We start from the raw sequence: 20,973 nt of genomic DNA, 5'->3' as shown, positions 1-20,973 counted from the left end.
TTGGCTTAAAGTCTGTGTGGTTCAAAAAGGATTTCAAGTAGAAAGACATCTTGCTAAATGCTTGTGCCTGAAAGAGGAGAAGGAAGATGGCAGCTAATTTACTGTCTGCTGAACTAAACTCAGTGTTTTTCTCTGTTATAGCTACAGACATTCAATACAGCTGCACCCTGCAGAGATGTCCAGGACTTGACTAACGGGGTTGCCATGGCTCAGGTGCTTCACCAAATGTAAGTTAATTCTTCAGTGGAAGATGAGGGTTCAATTGCCTGAGGTTTTTGTGTTTGACAGACGTAGTTACTTTTAAAGTAGGCAAAAATTCCAAGTGGACAGTTTATGACAGAAGAGAACAGTTGCTGTTTTGGGGATGATACAATAGTTGACATGGTGGAAAAGGTGATAAGATATACAAATACTGCAGGATTAAGTTCATACCTGGGGATAATTGGGCAAGGATGACATTATCTTTTTCACCTTTCCCATCAGCACTGTTTCCATGCTTCAGGCAATACGTTCCTCTTTGGAATGAGAAACTAAAGATTCCAAAGGCATGATTTTGTGTTATTTTCTTCCTGAGGTTGCTCAATTAACTTAGATTTAAGTTCTGGGTTTTAAATGACAGCTTACTATTCACGTGGAAGACAAGAACTGTAAAACTTCAAATGCAATTAATAGTTCAGAATTATTTTACTTTTGATTAGCTGTTCTATTGGTGTGATGAAGATTGGTAGTCTGAGTGATACACTAGTTTTGAAGTTTGCATAGAGGGTTGCAATGCAAGTCTTTTTTTTTTTTAAAGAGTATCATGCTACAAATCATCACTGCAATTTTGTTATTGTTAGCCCAGATAATTGAGATCAGCATTACCACATCAGGTTCAAAGTATCATTTTGTAATTACTAAGAAGTTATTTCAACACTATCACAATTCACCACCCTCCCAAAAAAAAAAAAAAAAAAAAGAGCTCAGAAACCCTCCTGTCTGTAAAGATTTTAAATGTATTTTTAAAGACAGAGCTCACCCCTTTTCTGGACATGACAAAAATTGATTTAGGTTTTGCTGAGGTTGTTTCCCATGTATTTTGGGTATTAGGCAGCCACATGCTTTGGGCAAACTTCTTAACACCAATTAGGTTCATGTGCAAGTGAGGATAATGATTGTCCTGTATTGGGTGCTTTGAGACCAGTGAATAAACAGTGCACTGTCAAAGTTATATATTGTTAAATATGCTGTGATTGTACTGTTTGGCAGCTGAGTGTGTGTAAACACCTCCCTCAGCAATTCATCCTTGTTTATGCTGGCAAATTGAATCCCCTTCTGCCCAGGGGAACAGAGACATACAAAATACACAAAATGCCGCTAATTTAAAGTGTTTTCTTAATACATGCCTTTGACAAATTGGAGTAAATGTTAGCACAGCCTACAAGAATAGGTACCAAATATAACGTCAGCACTGGTCAAAAAAATATGTTTCTTTACCTCATAGTGGTTACTTTATTAGGTATAAAAATTCAGCATGACAGAGGCCTCCATGTCCTTGTGCTCCATCCATAGCTGGCTCAGGCACACAGGGAAATTCTCCCAGCCCTGGAATGTGCCTTAATGCAGCCAGCAGGATGGAAATTTCCTGTGACATAAGTTTACCTTGCAATCTCCAGGAATTCATGCCTCATTAGACACTGGAGTTCAGCAGCTGATGATTTAATGCTGGGAATTTTTTGTCTTATTTATTTAAGTCTGTGCTCATTGATTAATCGTTTAATTTTGTTTCAGAGATGTTGCCTGGTTTGATGCATCTTGGCTCAATCGCATCAAAGAAGATGTTGGTGACAACTGGAGAATAAAGGTATTTAAAACTGAAGGGAGTGAAGTTTGTGGGGTTGGATGTTGTGTCTGTCCTGAGATGTGGCAGTCCAAAACCTACAGAATTAAGCTCAAGCTTTTCAAGGATATTTTAAATGAGCTTGAGCTGTCTGTTGATAGTCGAAGTGCCTTCCAGCATTGTTGGATGGGGATTTTCTTCTGTGATATTTCTCTTCCTATGTCCTCTTATAGAGCTGCCTTGTAACCGTTTTATTAGAAATTATTTGATTTAATAAAAAGCAAAAATTTTAATAAAATTGTAACTTTGTCTTTCATGTACAACAACTAGTCCAGTAATTTGAAGAAGATACTGCAAGGAATTATGGACTACTATCATGAGGTATGGAGAAAAATTTATTGTTGTTGTTCTCATTATTGAACAGGATGATTATTGCTTCCCTTGACTTTGTGAAGTAGAAAACAAAGGTGTAATTTTAGGCAGAAGGTGTATGATAATTATCTGTTAAGTGGGAGGTCTGGGTGAATATGAAATGAATTTGAGTAGGTGTGTTTTAGATAAGGCTCTTGGAGTATGAACTGGAAACCCTGTCTCTGCCTAGGTGAATGTTGAAAGGACTGAGCTGCAGAATCCTGTTGACTTTGTGTGTGTGTTCATGTTTGCTCTTGTCTAGAGACATGTTTGCTTTTGTCTTGTTCTGTTGTACACTACAGAACAGACTCAGCAACCCCAGTGTATGTTTTATAATATTCTGTTGGAAGCTGGGAGCCAAGGTAGGAATACAGAAAGTATTAGTTTGTTCTCTCTCATGCAAGGATGAGTACAGTAACCATAAAAGACTACTGTGTTTTGGGTTAAAAAAAAAAAAAGCTGAATTTTGTATTGATGTGATTACAGTTAAATAATGGGTATGGTCTAGAAAAACTTGCCAGATCTTGTTGTGGCTTCCTGGGCTGAGCTATGACACCAAGAGCCAGGCCCTGATGTGCTGCCAGGTGTGAGGATCTCTGGCTGCCACAGAAGGAGAAGTTCTTTAAGCTTATGAGGAGCTTTTTAAAGTATTTGGAAGCAACTCCATCTGGAAGTGTTATTAATTGCTTCTTTTATTATGTTGATAAAGTAAATGAATTCTCCCATATTTGAGAACTGCCCCAGTAACTTTTACTGTTGTCACTTTTTCTTGTAGAAGTGCTCAGTTAACTAAACCTGGTAACAAACTTCTAGGGCATTTTCTCTGGCTTGCTCACCGAGTCCAGATTTCCTATGTGATAACAGATTTTCTTGTTGTACAAAAGTGGGAGTCTACTTTTTCTCATTTTTTTTTTTTCAGTTCCTGGGTCAGCAGATTGCAGAAGAGCTTATTCCAGACTTGACCCTGATATCTGAGAACTCAGATCCCACTGAACTGGGCAGGCTCCTGCAGCTTATTTTAGGTTGTGCAGTCAACTGTGAGAGGAAACAAGGTAGGCACTACCTTAACCTTCTCAGCAAACAGAAGACTGCCTCAGGTGATAGTTAAGGTGGAAAAGATGTAGAAACTTCTCTTTCTTATCCATCAACATTGTTAATTTGCTGAATGCCTGTTCTGAAACTGGAGTTTGCTTAAAAGCAGAAATTCCCTGGGAAATGTCTGTGAGTAAAACTCGAAACTTCGTTCAGAGTAGGTTTAAAAATATAGTCTGAATTGTGTATTGTTTATTCATATTGTTAAAATATGTACCAAGACCTAGAACTTACTATTCAAATGCAAATATAGCAAAATTAAATTACGTCCTTAAATTAGAAGCTACTTCTCTGCCTGCCGAGGCTCAAGACTGAATTGGTTGTTTTTTCTCCCTTTACCAGAACTAATCCTCCATGCTCTGATGGCATCTCTCCTTAGGCAGAGTAGCAATTTGTCCAGTTAAGAGTTTATAATGTTTTGTGCTTATCTGCCATATTGCTGGATAATAATGATGCTGGTTAATGGTACTCCTCTGTTTAAAGAGACTACTTGTTCTGAGCGAGCTTTATGGATAATCGTGTCTTCTGGATCTTCTAGCAAACAATTCATCATATTACTCAAAGCATTAAATGAACATTGTCATGAGTCACTACAAATCCTTTTTCACAGAACACATACAGAATATCATGACCCTTGAAGAGTCTGTTCAACACGTTGTCATGACAGCCATTCAAGAGGTAGGTAGCAGTTCATAGCCTGATGCTGTCAGCTGAGAAGTCCAAATACCTTTTTGTTGACCTTTGTGAATTCTTTCATCCAAGCAAAGGTCAGGAAGGAGTATAAGTACTTTCCTAAATTATTTGGGAGGTTTGGGACCGACAGATCTTAAACCCCAACCAAAGGCTTTTGGTTTTAGACTTGTGGTGCCCAAACTTTCAACAAATGCGTAAGATTTTTTTGTTCCACACAAGAAATGTATACAGTTACCAACCACTGATTATACTGCAGTTAAATTCTGAAATTCTGTCCCAGTGCTGTAGTCTTGGTCCCAGAGTTAAGGTGATTGTGTTTAAGGTTGCATTGTTCTGACAGACCATTCCAGCCTCTGACTTACAAGCTTGCAGCAGCATCTCTTCTATTTTTGTCATGGTGTGCTCCTCCTCCTGTCTTAATTTGTTCTTGGTTGGATCATCTTAGTGATCCAGCTCAGAGCATAGCTCTGCAGTCACTGGCTTTTGAGAGCTTCAGGACTGTGAAGCAGGGTGTGGAGAGAGGCAAAAACTAAATACTGACTGAAGAGAAGGTGGTGTGTAACTGCACCTTCATCAAGGTAACAGTGGAGTTATAAGCCTTATAACTTAGATTTAAATTGACTGTATAGTCTTTAAAGCTCTATGTGTCCTGTTGGTAGAAATAAATCTATAAATCTTGTGTTTGTTGTCTTCTGACCAATTAAACTGTCTAGAAGAAGGTCTAGTAATAATTCAGTAATTTCTGAGTGAGGAGTAAAGCCCTTTAATTGTTGGTAAATACACACTGTACATCTTTGTATCGGAGAATCAATGTTCTCATTGTTTGTTTAGTGCAATTAATGGGACACAAAGAAGTGTGATAACTGTTACATTGATGGAGTGAAATCCTGTCTTCTGGTTCATTCCAGTTTGACTGAGTAGGGGGTGGCAATACCTTCAACGCATCACACATTCATCCAATACAATATTACTGCAAACCTGATTAATTTTGAGAGGAGGGAGGTAAAAAAATCATCTTACTGTAGATCTGTTTAAATCTTTTACCAGACATGAGATGAGGAGAAGCATTTTTAATCTGTTTTGGTGTATTGAAGGGATGCAGTAACACAATGGAAAATACAGTTGGTGCTCAGTAGACAGTGAATTTACAGATCTATAACCTCTCATTTAACCTTTTTTCCTGTGGTCTCTTTCTGTAGCTCATGAGCAAGGAAGTAACGAGTCCTTCGCCTTGTGATGCATCAAGTGAAGTGGAACAGCAGGTAACTGCCTGTGTTGCTGTTGTAGATCAAGCCTGGACAATAAGTTAGTATCTGGCCATCCCTTAAATGAAGTAATGCTGGTTTTCAGTGCTAATTAACTGAAAACTTAAGTGTTATTCTATAGTTTCTTTAAAAACCCCACAGTGACTGCTGTGTCATCTTCCTGCATGGAGTGAAACCTGTCAGTGCAAATCTACATTGCAGGGAGGGGTAGGGGTGCATCAAGGCTCCTCCTTGTCAGGTTGAGTACTGTAGGTTACTTTTAAGAGATTGTGGAAATTCCTGATAACCTGAACACTACAAGGTGTTGCACATGAAATGAACTTGTCTTCAAAGGGATTTGGAAATGGTGACAGCACATTCCTGTGTTTTGTTATGCCTTTAGCCTAAGTTGTTGTGTTTCAATAATTTACTTTTTAAGTGTGCTAATTGTTTAGAAGGCAAGTGAAATGAGCAGGGATCCTGATCTAGCAGAGTATTGATAGGTTTGTGTGTCAATGTGTGCACCCAGCAGCCAACTTAAACAATGGGTGTAAGCAATTGAGGCGTTATAGAAGCTGTAACTGAGTATTTTGGATATGGGCCATAGTGATTGACTGCCTTATTTTTTGAAAGCTTAAAAAAGCCTTGGAAGACCTTCAGGAAGCACTAGCAGAAAAAGAGGAGCTGGCACAAAGATGTCAAGAGCTGGATTTGCAGGTAAGAAACAGTCAATTGTTTATTTTTTTAATATGTAGTGGTGCTGCTATGAAGATGCAGAAATTTAGAAGGGCAGAGTGCATTATGGATTGTTTAAATTTTTGTGAGAATTTCTAGCTGCTTGCAGGAGAAAAGCAATTATTCTGTGCTCCAAAATGCAATTACTGGAAAGAGTTTTCTGATGGAAGTGTAAGCTGAGGTCCTGTGCCAGCTTATCTCAAAGGTTCTTTGTCTTAGCTTAATGTTTACCCTTAGCAGGTAGTGTTAAAACAACGTTATCGTGGTTTTTAAAATTGCCCTTTTCATTCTTAGTCCTCTAGTCTTTTGTACTGTGTCCAAAAAAATCCAGTTCATGTCATAAACAGTAATTAGATTTAATCATAGGAAAATTATGCTGTTTCAATAGGAGTTGATGAATGACGAAAATTTGTAATTTATCTAAAACTTGCTAACTTTTCCTCATACACAATTGCAACATGGAGGAGATTTCAGGATAAAAATAATGAAAACTAATAGATCCTTGCTGGCATTTTCAAACAACACTAATAATAGGCCTATTTTTGTTCTTAATGGATATAGCAGTTAATCAAGTCACTCTTGAGAGAAAGGAGAGAGGATTTCATGACAATAAAGAGAAATTTGCATTTCAATCAACACTTTAAAGAATAAAAAAATCACTTACTAGCCCCTCTCTTATGGCACTATAATCTGAGAATAGAAAGAGTTTCATCTGGGAAGGCAATTCATATCAGATTTGGCTCTGTACAAAGAGATCATTTGGGTGGCATCTTCTTGTAGGAGCCAGAGGGTTGTACTGGCTGTATGAGCCTCTGGAAATGAACACCCACAAAAGCAGAGGCCAGTTTTATATTTCTTACTGACAATGACAACTGAAAAAGCAGAATACTTGTGTCTAAAGCAGCTCAGAGCTACTTGCCATGCCCAGGAAGCTACTGCTGTAATTGAATTGATATTTAATTTCCCTTTTTTTCTTGAGGCAGTAGTAAGGCTTCCTAGTGAAAGCAGAGATCTAAAAATGCTTGTGAGAAGAATCTGCAGGAGATGTGCCAGGTGTTCTCCTGTTTTCCCTGGCTTTTCTTCCAGAATTCTCTATTAATTAATCATAGGTGATTCAGAGCCAGTTACTCATAACATGGCATGGGACAGGTGAAAGGTGTTCAAGGGAAAAGTACTGCTTAATATAAACAGATGAGTTAATGACACTACAGCTCTGTAATGCTGTGATGTGTCTTTAAAACCTTTCTTCATAATTTCTGTTGATTGTGACACCACTTCTGCTACACTGATTTGAAATAATTAAAAAAAGAAGGCTACCAGAAAGCAACTGAGAAATGATGTAAAACTTGCTCTGAGTTGTGTCATAGTTTGATTTTTAGGGTTTTGAAAGTCTGAGATGAGTAATGTTTCAGGATTATTCTCGAAGTCTGAATGTTGTGCATTCTTAAGGAGTGGCTGACCCTTGAACAGGAGGCTGAGCAAGGCTCAGGTGTGCTCTCTACTCACAGGTGTTTGTGTGCGTGTACATAGTAAATGACATTTGGTACATAAAAAGGAGTGAACCGAGAAAGCCAGCACCAAATGAACTGGCAGATTAATTACTTTTTTACTTCTACATCTGTTTGACTGATAGATCTTTAAATTATGATCACAAAAAATTTGTTTCTTAATATTGCATACTGTAGATTCTATCTGTTTAATAATGTCATCATGATATGTTGTATTTTACTTTATTTGAAGCCATAATATTTACTTGACACTTCTCGTTTAAACTAATTCTTAATAAATTCACTTGTAAGGTCTCAGTCTTCCTTGATATTTTCCAAGAGTGTAAGAAAGGTAGGTTTACTTTATAATTCAGGAAAACATAACCCAAAAAGCATATTGTCCCTGTTTCAATGCAGTCGACTAACACACGCTGCGTGCTCTTATGTTCGACAGGACGTTAAAATTAACACAGCTTTCACTAGACAAACTTTTAAAGGTTCTATCCTCTGAATCCTTCTGGCTGTGAAGCTGTCTCCTGTCAGTGAAGTGCTGTAGCCCCCGTGCTTAGCCGTGACACCGGGTAGCCGTGTGTGTGCTGCCAGGGTTGCATGCTCCCGCTGAGGCTGCCCGGGCTGTGCGTGCGTGTGCGCTTCGGCCGACCCCGCTTCCCGCAGCCGTGCCCCGCTGAGCACGGCGGCCCGGGCCGCTGCCCGTGCCCTGCTGCTTCTGGTTGTCAGTACAGGCAAGATGGACACTTCTTGCAGCAACACTCAGAGGTTTTTTTTTTGTACGGCGTCCATGGTGTTTTTAATGGAAGTAGCAGTTTCTCTCCATATCACTTTGTCTGCCTTTTTACCGTGGTTTCAGTTATAGAAATTCGTCTTTTTATTTAGAGGGACTTTTCCTTTAGTGCTTCATAACTGTCATACACTAAAGCATCTGTATGCTCAAGTGTGCTCTGTAAACTACATTCTATAACTTCTAAATGCTCAGCCTTTTTCATAAACTAATTTGAAGATGTATTGGTGTCTTGCTTCAGTTCTTTGGACAGGTCTTACAGTGTTCATGCTGTTTTATCTGTGCTAGGTGGCTGCCCTCCAGGATGAGAAAAACAGCTTGATGTCAGAAAATGAGATTATGAATGACAGACTAGAGCAATTAGACGAGTCTTTTGACGATCCAAATACTGCGGTTGCAAAAAAGTATTTTAGTGCACAGTTGCAGCTGGAACAATTGCAAGAAGAAAACTTCAGGTATGAAATTATTCCCCCAAAAATCTCTCACTTTTCTAATGTACTCTGAAAATGTCTGGTGCTCTTTGGGGCTTTTCCAGCTCAATTTCTTTTGCACTAAAAGCTGTCTAGTGCTGTATAAGCATATTTTAGACAGTCCTTGTATGTAAAAAGAAGTTACTTGTTGTAAAAAGTATCTGTTTGTAATTGGCATAGCCCTCTAATACTTCCAGAAAGGTGATGGATGGCAGAAAAATGAGTGCTGATTTGTGTGTCAACAAATCAAACCCTAAAACCCCCAACACCACCATGTCTCTCTACTGAACTGATTTCTTTCACATATTAGTCTCTCTCTGATCCATACTGGGAAATAAAATCTCTTTTCGTGTGATTCCTTGATACTGATGTGATAAATTTGCAGTGTGCAATGCATTATGATTTAACAGGTCAACAACAACACGTTCCATGTTCATTGTAACATTTTCCCAGCTACTTCAATCAGTAGTTTCGTTTTATCTTATTTCTTTTTAGTAATTCTAGTACTAATTGAAACTGTTCAACAATGATGAATTCCTAACAAAGGTACTGTTTTTGATCTGGTAGGCTTGAAGCTGCAAAAGATGATTATCGTGTCCATTGTGAAGATCTAGAAAAGCAATTGATTGAGCTGCAACATAGAAACAATGAACTGACGTCTCTGGCAGAAGAATCAAGAGCCTTGAAAGATGAAAATGACATTCTTAGGTATGTAGCAGGGAGAGCTACACACACACATTAGCATTTAATGGCTAAATCCAAGGATTTGTATTTAAAATTTTTTTTTTTTGAGGTGTTACTTCTGCAGTTCTTACCTGAATGAGCTCTTTGGCAAAGCAGAGGTGAAGTGCAGGCTTTCAGGGAAAGGTTCCATTGTTTGACAAGAATAACACATGGAATTTGTCTGTGAAGCAGAATTAATGACTATAGAAGCTTCTTCATGTGGGACAGAAAGTGGAAGTTCTCATGTAGAAAAGCATATATACAGCTAGAATTTTAACCTAACTTTTGGTGTCAGCATTCTAGGCCAGATTTAGGTTAGTGAGATCATTAACAAAATGAAGATGAAACACACAGTAACCTTTGTGAGAATTTAATGTAACATTCCAGCTTGTGTAAACTGTTTTAAATACCAGACCACCCAAGAAATATCCAAAATAAATTGCACTGTGAAAGCAGATCTGCTATTCATAAAATAATATTAATAAAACATGGAAAGAAAAGTGGTTTCAGGTGTTTAACTTAGCGGTTCTTAAATAACATCTGAAACAAATCCTAGCTATAGATTTTTTCCATTATTTTCTTGTACCAGCTTCTGGTGAGATATGAATGCAGATAATAAACACGGATATTAAAATTAATTTTAAAATTATGGTCCCAATGTTTTCCTACCTTGTAGATTTTTTTAAATGATCAGCTGACAGTTTTCAGTCATATCTGCCAGTGATCATTTTCATAGAGCAGTTATGTTCTAATTCTGTCTAATCCCCCAATGAGAACATATCAGGTACCAGTATTTTGAGGTTACTGTCTAGCACAGGATGTTGTGGTGCCCCAGAATTCCTCAGGGATATTTGACCCACTAACCCTTGCTCATATTTCTGGCATGTGGCTGTCAGTCTCACTTGAAGGCTGGCTGATTTCAGTTTTTATAAACAAGTTTGTGTCGATTATGCATTTAAAAATAAGGCGTGAAATGTAACCGCTGCTAAGCGTGTGGCATCTCTCTTTGAAAACAATGTGTGTCAGCAGAGCTTGAGTTTTGTAATCTTTCCTTCTGATTGCTGTTTATACCTCAAGGGCTACTGCAGACAAGGCAAGCAAGCTGGAGTCCACGGTGGAAGTGTATCGGAAGAAGCTGCAGGACCTGAACGATTTCCGCAGGCAGGTCAAGTCCCTGCAGGAGACCAACATGATGTACATGCACAACACCGTCAGTCTGGAGGAAGAGCTCAAGAAAGCCAATGCAGCACGAGCCCAGCTGGAAACCTACAAAAGACAGGTAGTGCTGCACTTGTGTTTGAAAGGTGCATTTTTCCCCTGGTAGCTGGGAATACCTTAACCCTGCGCTGTCCTTTTAGAATTTCTCAGTTGTGAAAACTCCATCATACCCTGCCGTTCCCTTGTGGGTTTTTCCCTGTTTGTTTAAACTTGCAAGTTTAACTGTAGTTCCCCTCTCAAGTGATGTGAGAGTCCATCGTCTGCAGGCTTTTCTTCTTTACTCTGACTGAGGTAATTTGGGTGCCTGGGAGAGGTTGTTACTGAGATCATTTGTATGGAACCATAGAATGGTTTGGCTTGGAAGGGGACCTTGAAGATGATCTCATTCCACTGCCGTGGACAGGGACACCTTCCACTATCCCAGATTACTCCAAGTTCCATCCAACCCGAGCTTGAACACTTCCAGGAATGGGACACCCACAACTTCCTTTGGCAATCTGTGCCAGGGCCTCACCACCCTCACAATAAAGAATTTTTTCCTAATACCTGATCTAGACCCAATCTCTTTCAATTTGAACCCATTTCCCCTGTCCTGTCACTACATTCTTATATTCATACCATTCTTCATGAAAATTTGAAGTTTTATTTTAGTTTCTGTAGGATTAGGAAAGAGTTAAAAAAAAAAAAACAAACAACAAAACCAACAAACCAAAAAAATCAATATAACCCCCCAAAATACATAGGCACCCATCCCATCTCTACTTCCCTAAGCTTGAGAAACCAACTGTTGTCTTTTGGCTGAATTGTGCAGGGGGGACTGTTTTAAAGTAGCATCTTGCAAGATTCCTGTGCTAAATAACACTTTTATTGAAAGGTCCAGGAGCTTCATAACAAACTGTCTGAAGAATCCAAAAGAGCTGATAAGCTGGCATTTGAAATGAAGCGGCTTGAAGAAAAATATGAAGCTTTAATGAAAGAAAAAGAGGTAAGTCCCTTCACGAGTTTATTTGAGCACCTAAATCTCTCTGATTGTCTGCTTGAGGAGAACCTTCCTGGAAGTAGTGCCACCATAAAAATGAAGTTTAGTGCCCTGTGTGTGTGCATTCACATGTAAAATATAATATAGAATAATCGAATCATGAAGGTTGGAAAATATTTCCAAGATCATCAAGACCAACCTCAAATGTGCATGTGTCATTATTACTTCTGATAAATGTTATTTGGTCTTAAAAGTGGTGCAGCCTGACATAATTCCACCTCAAATGTGTTTTGTTAGAGATTGATAGTGCAGTGTGATACATTAAGAGAGACAAATGAGGAGCTCCGGTGTGCACAGATGCAGCAGGACCACCTGAGTCAAACAGGTACTGCCTTACCTTCAGAGACTCTTTTATTTGGATTAGAGGTTTCTTTAAGTGTGCTAAATTAAACCACTCATGTGATTTTAGGTGAATCTCGCTTTAAAAGCCATGAGAATCTTGCTGCTGAAATTCTGCCAGTGGAATACAGGTGAGACCCAAAAGCTGAGGTTGTTTGGGATGTTCATAGGTGGGGCACGACAATGCCTCTGTGAAAGTTCAGTATTTTCATCAATGTGATTCTGTTTCCTACTCCTTGCTTTGCCCCCATATGGGTGCTAATAATTATTTCCCCATACAAAAATTAAGTTGCTTTTTTTTCTTAAACCCCTATCAGGTTGCTATACATAAATCTGTGTTTGGAGTGACAGTTTAAAACTCTGCTTATATCTCTAAGTTTTCAAACATTTTAAGTTACCTTTTAATAACAAATTGCATTGTTACCCCAATTATATCATTAAGTAGAACCTGCTTGGCTCACTTTAAGGTTGGGGGAGTGAACAGGACTAACTTCCTCCTCTTAGTCACCTTCTTAATTAACAGTGACTTTTTCTGTTGCTTTTGATTCAGAGAAATGTTTATTCGGCTGCAGCATGAAAATAAGATGCTGCTGCTGAAACAGGAAGGATCAGAAAATGAACGGATTGCAGAGCTCCAGGAGCAGCTGGAGCAGAAGCACCGGACAGTGAATGAGCTGGAAACTGAGAAAAGGTGATGGATCAAACTACATCTTAAAATACAGCAAAAGGTGATCTCTGGAGTTTCAGGGTGACCTGTGTCTTGCACCTGTAGTGCAGGAACCTTTTCTTTCACCAGTGTAATCATAAATGAAGGATTATGAACAAAGGAAGAAGGAAAGTGATTTAAATGTGTACCATACCCTGAAGGAAGTGTTGCTTACAGGACACTCTTCTTCACTCTGAGTGATTCTTGGTAGACCAAGAATAGATGTGAACTCTATTTCTAGAACTTCAGACTGTTAGACCATGAATTTTCTATCAATGAATGCTAAAACATTTTACTAGAATAGGAAAGTTTTTGATAGTTACACTTTTTCAAAACTTGAAATGACTATAGGAATTTCATTATAAAATGTTCAGTAAAACTCCATGTGTTTGTTTCAGTAGAAGTTCCAGTCAAACTAAAAGCATTTGAAATCAGTTTATTTGTAGCTTAAGTCATGCTGGGTAGACCCTCTGAAAAACGAATGAAACAGAAAATTCTGTCTGTGAACTATTTTAGATGGCCAATAACTGTGTTTTCCTCCTAAAAGGCTCAATGAAGAGCGTATTGGAGGATTACAGCAGCAGATTGAAGATCTGCAAAAGACTTTACAGGAGCAGGGATCCAAAAATGAAGGAGTAAGTGAAACATTTTGCCAGATTTGTTCAAAATCTTCCAGGGTAGCATCAAGTCCTTTATTTAGATGTGCATCTTATTTTTCAGTTTATCTGAGAAATACTTTCATATCAACTGCAGTTCAATTGAAAAGCTCATGTTTTATGTGATTCCTTCTATGGAACTGTAACCCTTCTACTTTACTTTAAAAGTCCCTGATTTTATCATTCAATGGATTTATTTGCTTTGGCTTATTTAGTTGTGCTAAGTATTCTTAGCTGATTTGTAAGAGCACTTGAATGCTGCATGGTATGAAATACAGAAATAGAACTGAATTTTAACTCTCTCCTTTCACAGTCCAGCAACCTGAAGCAGAAGCTGGCAGCACACATGTAAGTAACGCACATGCATCCACAGCAGCTTATTTAAATAAATAAGAGAACAGGAGCTGCTTTAATTTTGGTAGTGGCTTGTTTTTCTAAGCCACTGATTTGAGAATTATGCATAAAGTGAGTTAAATATTGGTGGTGTAGCTTTGTTTACTCTGACCATGATGATCTTGTAGTACCAGTACCACTTCACTGTCTCTTCATCACCACCAGCATTTTAACTGTTCTGATTCTACAACACACGGCTAAAACCATCACTCAAAGTGTATGCCACTCTTCTGAAATATTTCCAGTCATTTCAGCAGGTGTAGTTCTTGCTAAGATGATGCTGGAGGGGCTTAATTATTCATTTTCCTGGTTTTAACTAAAGGAGGAACAATTCAACAGTCACAACTTTTATGATATTAATATTTTTATTCAAAGCCTGAAGAGTGGCTAGAACTTAAAATAGTTATTTAAATACTTCTGTCATGAAGTTTAAACTGCTGTTAAACCTGGAATTATTTGTGAGTTTAATCCTTAGCCCAGCTTTTCATTCACAGGGAAAAGCTGAACGAGGTTCATGATGAGTTACAGAAGAAAGAGGCTGATCTTGCAGAGCTCCAGCCTGATGACAGTCAGAACCGTGAGTTGTTTTGTGGGGGTTTTTTTTGGTATTTTTTGGATTAGACTATGTTAAGCTTCTTCTGAAATGATTCCTAGATTCACTATGGGATATTTGTCTGGATGAGGCTTTCTGCTGCAGCTTAGATTTAAATCTGAACTGGGGATGTGGAGAGGTTTTGTATGTGTTTCTGGGGGCAGTGAGGTGTGTTGAACAGTGCTCTGCAAAATGGGATTTCAGGGTCAGGTGGGACAGCTGAAACAAAAATAAGAACTTAAACCTAAACTTAACTTCTGGCTTCTACATCATTCTCTGTTTGAGGGATGGTGAAATCAAGAGAACACAGAAGCCCTGAAATCACAATGTCTGTTTTTATTTTGCATGTCTTCATTGATAATTTCTGTAAACAGCCCAGAAGATTGGAGAGTTGGAAGCAGCTTTACGAAAAAAGGATGAGGATATGAAAGCAATGGAAGAAAGATATAAAATGTACCTTGAAAAAGCAAGAAATGTGAGTGGCATGTTTCTGAACATATGCATTCCTCCCTCATAAATTGTTAAACAGATTGAGTGTGTGTATCCCCACCTCTCAATTAAAAGCAGTAGCTACAAGTTGCATTTTTAGTCAGATTGTTCAAGTGCAGTCATTTAAGTCTAAGAGAATAAATAGGGTTTAGGCTGAGCATGAGGTGCACTAAGGATTCCTTTATTTCCTTTACTCTCTGATGTACAGTGTAACAGCCTGACCAGTGCCCAGTCTGTTCTTACATTCCTTCTTTGAGCAGATGAGATGCAGAACTGTTGAGAATCAAACTGACTTGTAATGCTCTTGTTTTGCTTTGTCCAGGTGATAAAAACCTTAGACCCTAAGCTAAATCCAGCATCAGCAGAAATTATGTTGCTTAGAAAGCAGATATTGGAAAAAGAAAAAAGAATTGAAGCACTAGAGGTAAAAATTTTACATATATTTGATAATAACTTCTAATATGCCCTGTTTCTGGTATTAGGCATTCATGATATTGTTTCCTAGCAATGCAGTAAAATCTGCTTGGCTGAAAATCTAAAAGGATTGTTGACTGTAATCCAAATATAAAAAAAAATTGGGGAAATGCATTGAGCTCCACAGCAATATTGATGGGACTAGCTGGAATAGTTGCCTGAGCAAATACAGAACTCCTCAGCATGATTCAGTAGGCTGATAGGTTTGACTGTATAAATGCTATGGCCTCACATTTCTTTTATGTAATGAGTACTAGGGAAGTATATTACATAATAGCAATTAGTCAGTCACTGGAGGTACATTCTTTTCAGGTGAAAACTTAATTATTTATAGATTTTCTGATACACAGCAGATCTCTTGTGCATTTCCCCACACAAATCCTCAGAGTACATTTCCAAGTTCTATTTGTGTTTTTCTAACCACAACTTGTGTAGTTTAGCCTCTTAAAGCAGGCTGATATTTATCTCTCAGTTTTTTTATGAAAGTATCTTTGTTTATACTTCTAGGCTTTGTAGTTACCTTATGTACTGAAGCACTTCTGCTGCCTGTGTTTATTTCACTTAGTGGACTGCAGCAAGTTTATGCAGATGAAATTTGTATTTTAACTGAGGTTTATATCCTTGCAGAATGAATACAAGTTAGCCAAGCTACGTGATTATGAGGAAAAGCTAATTGTAACTGCATGGTACAACAAGGTGGGTCAAAAATTCACTTATTGAAACATCTTTTGCTACATGTGCCAGTTAAATCTTAAGTTATCCTAAGAAATACAGCGGGAAAAATTCTGCACGCATCCTAAGAAAGCATGAGCAGAATGGGTAATTCTTTTCCTTCTGTTTTTGCTGGTGTTGAAGTTGTTGTTTTAACTCTTGCAGAGCCTGAGTCTGCAGAAGCTGGGCATGGAGGCCAGGCTGGTGGGCAGCAGTGGCAGCTGCGGGGCCGGGCCTGGCCGCTCCTTCCTGGCGCAGCAGCGTCACGTCACCAACACCAGGAGGAACCTCACTGTTAAAGTACCAGGTGCAACATCAGATTAAACACGAGGACATGAGGAAAACTCACCTGCTAAAAGTGTCCTTAAATGTTTTATACCCTTCCACTTCACCTACTTGATGAAGGAGGAGTTTAGAATGGTGAGCAGCTGCAAATTACAACATCAGAACCTGCCAGGAAGGGATTAAAGGTGATCAGCCAGGAGGTAGCACGTAGTTTTTCCAAGTAGATTTAATAAATGCAGCATGTACAAGCACAACTTAAAAGATTTCTATTTGCCTTCAGATTATATTGTAAATATGAAATTTGGCATTCTATATTTAAAACTTTATTTAAGTGGGTTTGGGCTAGAAAGTTGACTTTTATAATGGGAAGATATTATGCAAAGGTGTACTTCAGGAAACTGGCAATATTGGGCATTTTTGCTGGGCTCTTCTGAAAACAGATCTAAAAGATTGGTAACATCTTTTTAAAAAAGACTTTTTTAGAATAAATGTACAATTTTAAAGGCAGGAAAATACTTGCATTTATAGAAGAAGAAAATAAGGGTGTGGTACCAGTTGTTATGTAACAGAAGACAGGACTTGTTTTGTGAGAAGCAGAATTTCTCAGTTTATTAAAAAAAAAAAAAGCAAAGCTTAAGTTGGTGCATATATACACTGAGGGAAAACCTGTCTTTAAGATGTTGAATTCACTTAAGCCAAAAAAGCTTGTCTTTTCCTGGGTAAGAAAAAAGCTATTACACTAAGTCAGAAGTCTGGACTATATTTTAAAAGTCTGGCATATTGGTATACTGCTTTTATTTGCAGAAAGGGGATTTAGGTGGGAAGGAGCCCCATTTATTTCAACCTATTTATACAACCCTGTGCATGGAAATTGCATTTCCTCTTTTTAAAATGTAGTTTCACTCAGTTATTCTGAACTAACTGTGCTAGGCAGAGGAATGAGAGATGGCTTTGGCAGTTACTGGCAGCAGAGATTGTTGGCAGGGAGAAAAGTGCATAAACTGTAATAGTTTGATAGAAGATTAAATGGGGGTTGATATATGAAATCTGTGTGCAGGAAGTTACTGTCTTTCATAAAACTTGTGACTTTACTTCCCAAATGTCTAACTCTTGTTTTGAATTTTATTTTTAGGAAACCTGTTAATGTCTGTTCTTTACAAATGGTCTAGAAAAAGTCAATTATACCCATAGTTAAATAAAATTGTAGCAGCCCTTAAAATGAAATGAATGCACTTAAATTAGTATTTGAGGGTGCTGTACCAGACCACCATCTAATATAAAATTCATCTGCCTGTGAGAATGAAAATACACCTGTCTCACCATTAAGGCCATCTTTGATTTGAGAACAGAGTTCAGCTTTACAGAATGTTCAGGTTTTGAATTGTGACATTTGGATAGTGTGTCATTTTGCCCGCCCTCACTATAACTTGTCCTTTGATTTCTTCCTTCCCCAGCATCTTAAATTTTTAATTGGGCATTGCATGTAATGCCAGAGAAAAGGCAAGCATTCACTTTTGATACTTAGGGTTGCTTCTTAGTTGTGGTGGTTGTTTCCCAGTGCTGTATGTATGAATAGGCATTCAACAGATTTCCTCCTTCAAAAGGCATTGTTTAAAAGCCAGTCTCGTGCTAAGTGTGGCATGAGGCAGACACGTGGCTGTTGGAGAGCTGTCTGTGGTGGTGTTCTTCAGGACTCTACGCTTCTTTGGACTACCTCGTGGGTTTTGAGGTCTTTTATTGCTGCAGTGGTGTTAGTGGAGTTGGTGTTTTTAAGGTGCAGTTGCATATTTAATCTGCCAGTGCTGAGGGTGGGAGGGAGGTGGTGGTGAGCAGTGGAGCAGGAGATTGTCTTAGCAAGATGCTTCCATTCCTAAAGTCTGATATTTGGTGTGTTCTAGTGAAACGTGGAGCTGTCTCTGATGGTGTTGAGTGGGTCTCTTAACCCTTGTTCTTTGCAGCATGGAAACTTTCATGGATGTCCTTCAAATACTCATGTAGTTGGTAGGCTTGATTTGTTGTACTTCTCCCAGTAGTGGAGCTGTGTCAGTAGTCTGTCAGGTGCTGAATAGTGGCAAACTTGGAGCAAATGTCTTTGACTTACACTTCTCAAAACTGCAGACCCTGGGACCAAAAATAGCCAAGAACCTCCTTATGATTTAATTGGAAGTTTGTCTTCTGACCAGTGATGGAAGAATTTAAGTCCTGAACTACAGGCAGGGATCAGCCTTTTTCAGGGCACAGTTGTCCCCCGTAATCATGTTGGGGTTGCCAAAATGAATCTGGTTTTCAGGTATTGGAAGAAATGTTGCTTATTTGGGACTTTTCCAAACTGTTAAGAGTGAAGCCTGTGAATATCACTCAAGGGTTTCTTTGGGACTGAGAACCTGTTTAAAAGCAGCTGTTCCACAACTGGTTAAACCTGGGTTCTGTCCTGTGAACGAGGAACTGATGTGTGGAAATAAATACTGGATTATAAGCCATGGTGTTGTATTCACTTCAGCTCATCTGCCTGTGCAGGAAGGACCATTAGATCAGGATCATTTTAATGTTTGCTTCACTCATTTCAAACCAAAAAGCTGCTAAAAGCATTGCTGTGTTACAGCTGAGTTGTGTCCAACACATGCTCTCTAAATCCATGTCCTTTGATGCACCACTGCTGAGGCAGGAGGAACAGAGAGGCCCCTGGGCTCTCCTGAAAGGTGAATTTGTACCATCCCATCAGCACAGTTCAGAGCAGACTCAAATATGGGGTGAAATCACTGATTACTGCTGAAGTTAAACAGCGTTTTTAGGAATTTAGCCAGTTTCCAGTAAAACGGGTAATGTAGATCCAAAGAAACAAAAAATATGTTCTGATTGACATATCATTTGTTTATTATTTTTTATAAAATATTAATTACTATGGAAGAGAAGTGTTTTATAGCAATAATACAAAATATGGACTAGTAGGTTCTTTTACTCAAGATGGGTCAGGCAGCAGTTTTGAGAAGATTCTTTTGCAACGATCTTATTATATAGTGGATTAAGAAACATTCACTGAAAATAAATTTTCACCTGATTTTTTTGTTCATTAAAAAAAATATATATGGGTATTCTATTTTCTATGATATACACTTACTTGGAAATAAGTAATATAAGCAATACTGATGTTCTATTTAGGTAGCCATAAATAGTTTAGAAATTAGAAAATGAAAAGAATTGTTTAGGAGTTGGTAATGTCTAGTACAATAATTTTCTTACTTGTTTCATTTTCCCCTTGCTCTAAAGCTGGAGTTAAGGTTTTCAGTGTATCAGTGTCTACATCTTCTGTTTAAAACAAATGTAAACACTGTGTTGCATAGGACTTGAAAAATTGCACTAATTTTTAAACTTTTGGTTTTATTTTTTCTTTGAGAAAAATTCTTTTATATTCACATAAAGATTTTTAAAATTAATTCTTTGGTGTCTTTATTCCAAGCTATCTATTTAATGGTCTCTAGGTGGTGTTTCTGGGCAAGGCATGACCTGGTTCTACATGTTGGTACATTTACACCATCTAAAATATCCTATTTCACGATAGACATGTATTATAATGAGGGTATGGATGTAAGGAGTTGTGCTGCTCTCCTCTGCTGTTCCCAGTTCATTCCTCTCACCCAAAGCTGGCTCCCTCTGCTCAGCCCACAGACAGTTGTCTCAGAGCTGAGCAAGGGGCCTTGTGCAGTGAAAAGATTCAACCCCTCTGCAGGTGAGCTGTGAAGTGACTTCAGTCGTTATTGCTGCTGAGGTAGCTGAGAGTCTCTGCCTGTTCTCAGCCCCACCTCAGAGGACACAGAGGACAGGTACAGCTCTAAATCATTGTTCTTGCTTTTATTCGGAAAAGAAAACTTTCTGCCATGTCCAGCCTGCTCTGCAGGTGATTTATGTGCTCCATTCTTAGTGCCATTGTCAGCTCTCATTCCCTGAGCACTACCCCAGCCCAGAAGTGCTGTTGGTGAAGAGCTGGCAGCCTGCAGCCCTCCAGAGTGAAGATCTGAGGATGAGGAGCTGCCTTGATTCCCCAGCGTGGAAGGGCCTGGCCCAGAGAGTGTGAAGCCATTATGGAAGAACAGTTTTTCCTGCTTTCTGAGGCTGGACATAAAAGCAGTTTCAGACAATGAACACCAAAACGTGCAGGTGTGTGAGGGAGAAGGGAATGGAAGAGGTGCTCAGCTGAGCAGGAAGCCTGAGACAAGCTGCAGGATGTGTTCAGGCCTGAGCCTGTTTTCTTGCAGCTTTCTGGCAGCTCCTGAAGAACCAAGCACTGCAGCAGGAATTCTGTGGGTTCTGTGAGGGGTGTCCCTGGAAGAGGAGTGCAGGATTAAAGCTCTGAGTGCAAAGGAAAGGAGGAGCTGAGGTCAGTCATGCGTGGGAGATGGTTTAGGTGGAGGGGGCAAAATTTTAAAGAAGCCTGTGAAATGCAGTCTTCTTTTGGAATTTAACTAACCCAGCAGAGGCCTGGAGGAAGTTTTTGGATAGAGCTTGGGAAGGGAAATGGGAATCTGAGCAAAGCACTGGGGGGAAAAGTACCACAAAACAGTCAGATGACACCTGTGAACTGAAATTGTTTGGGAGTAATG

At 38.8% G+C, this 20,973-nt stretch overlaps 1 protein-coding gene across 2 annotated transcripts in view; it reads left to right on the top strand.

Annotated features, from left to right (window-relative positions):
- HOOK1 (hook microtubule tethering protein 1) overlaps positions 1 to 19,809 on the top strand; it is a 43,044-nt gene extending 23,235 nt beyond the window's left edge. For both annotated transcript variants that reach the window (XM_088169644.1, XM_014870548.2), the window contains exons 2-22: positions 142 to 227; positions 1,771 to 1,843; positions 2,150 to 2,200; positions 3,150 to 3,282; positions 3,933 to 4,000; positions 5,215 to 5,277; positions 5,893 to 5,976; positions 8,569 to 8,735; positions 9,318 to 9,458; positions 10,551 to 10,752; positions 11,566 to 11,676; positions 11,968 to 12,055; positions 12,140 to 12,200; positions 12,620 to 12,760; positions 13,323 to 13,410; positions 13,745 to 13,779; positions 14,319 to 14,401; positions 14,791 to 14,891; positions 15,228 to 15,329; positions 16,007 to 16,075; positions 16,256 to 19,809. In XM_088169644.1, coding sequence (XP_088025770.1) covers positions 142 to 227; positions 1,771 to 1,843; positions 2,150 to 2,200; positions 3,150 to 3,282; positions 3,933 to 4,000; positions 5,215 to 5,277; positions 5,893 to 5,976; positions 8,569 to 8,735; positions 9,318 to 9,458; positions 10,551 to 10,752; positions 11,566 to 11,676; positions 11,968 to 12,055; positions 12,140 to 12,200; positions 12,620 to 12,760; positions 13,323 to 13,410; positions 13,745 to 13,779; positions 14,319 to 14,401; positions 14,791 to 14,891; positions 15,228 to 15,329; positions 16,007 to 16,075; positions 16,256 to 16,414 — 2,106 coding nt within the window. In that variant the 3' untranslated portion in view covers positions 16,415 to 19,809. The remainder of the gene's footprint in view (positions 1 to 141; positions 228 to 1,770; positions 1,844 to 2,149; positions 2,201 to 3,149; positions 3,283 to 3,932; positions 4,001 to 5,214; positions 5,278 to 5,892; positions 5,977 to 8,568; positions 8,736 to 9,317; positions 9,459 to 10,550; positions 10,753 to 11,565; positions 11,677 to 11,967; positions 12,056 to 12,139; positions 12,201 to 12,619; positions 12,761 to 13,322; positions 13,411 to 13,744; positions 13,780 to 14,318; positions 14,402 to 14,790; positions 14,892 to 15,227; positions 15,330 to 16,006; positions 16,076 to 16,255) is intronic.
- The last annotated feature ends 1,164 nt before the right edge of the window (positions 19,810 to 20,973 follow it).

The sequence above is a fragment of the Sturnus vulgaris genome, chromosome 9 (genome assembly GCF_052056855.1).
Source record: "Sturnus vulgaris isolate bStuVul1 chromosome 9, bStuVul1.hap1, whole genome shotgun sequence".
In the NCBI taxonomy this organism is placed as follows: domain Eukaryota; kingdom Metazoa; phylum Chordata; class Aves; order Passeriformes; family Sturnidae; genus Sturnus; species Sturnus vulgaris.
The sequence above is the reverse complement of the archived record's forward strand: the minus strand, read 5'-3'. Positions and strand labels throughout refer to the sequence as shown.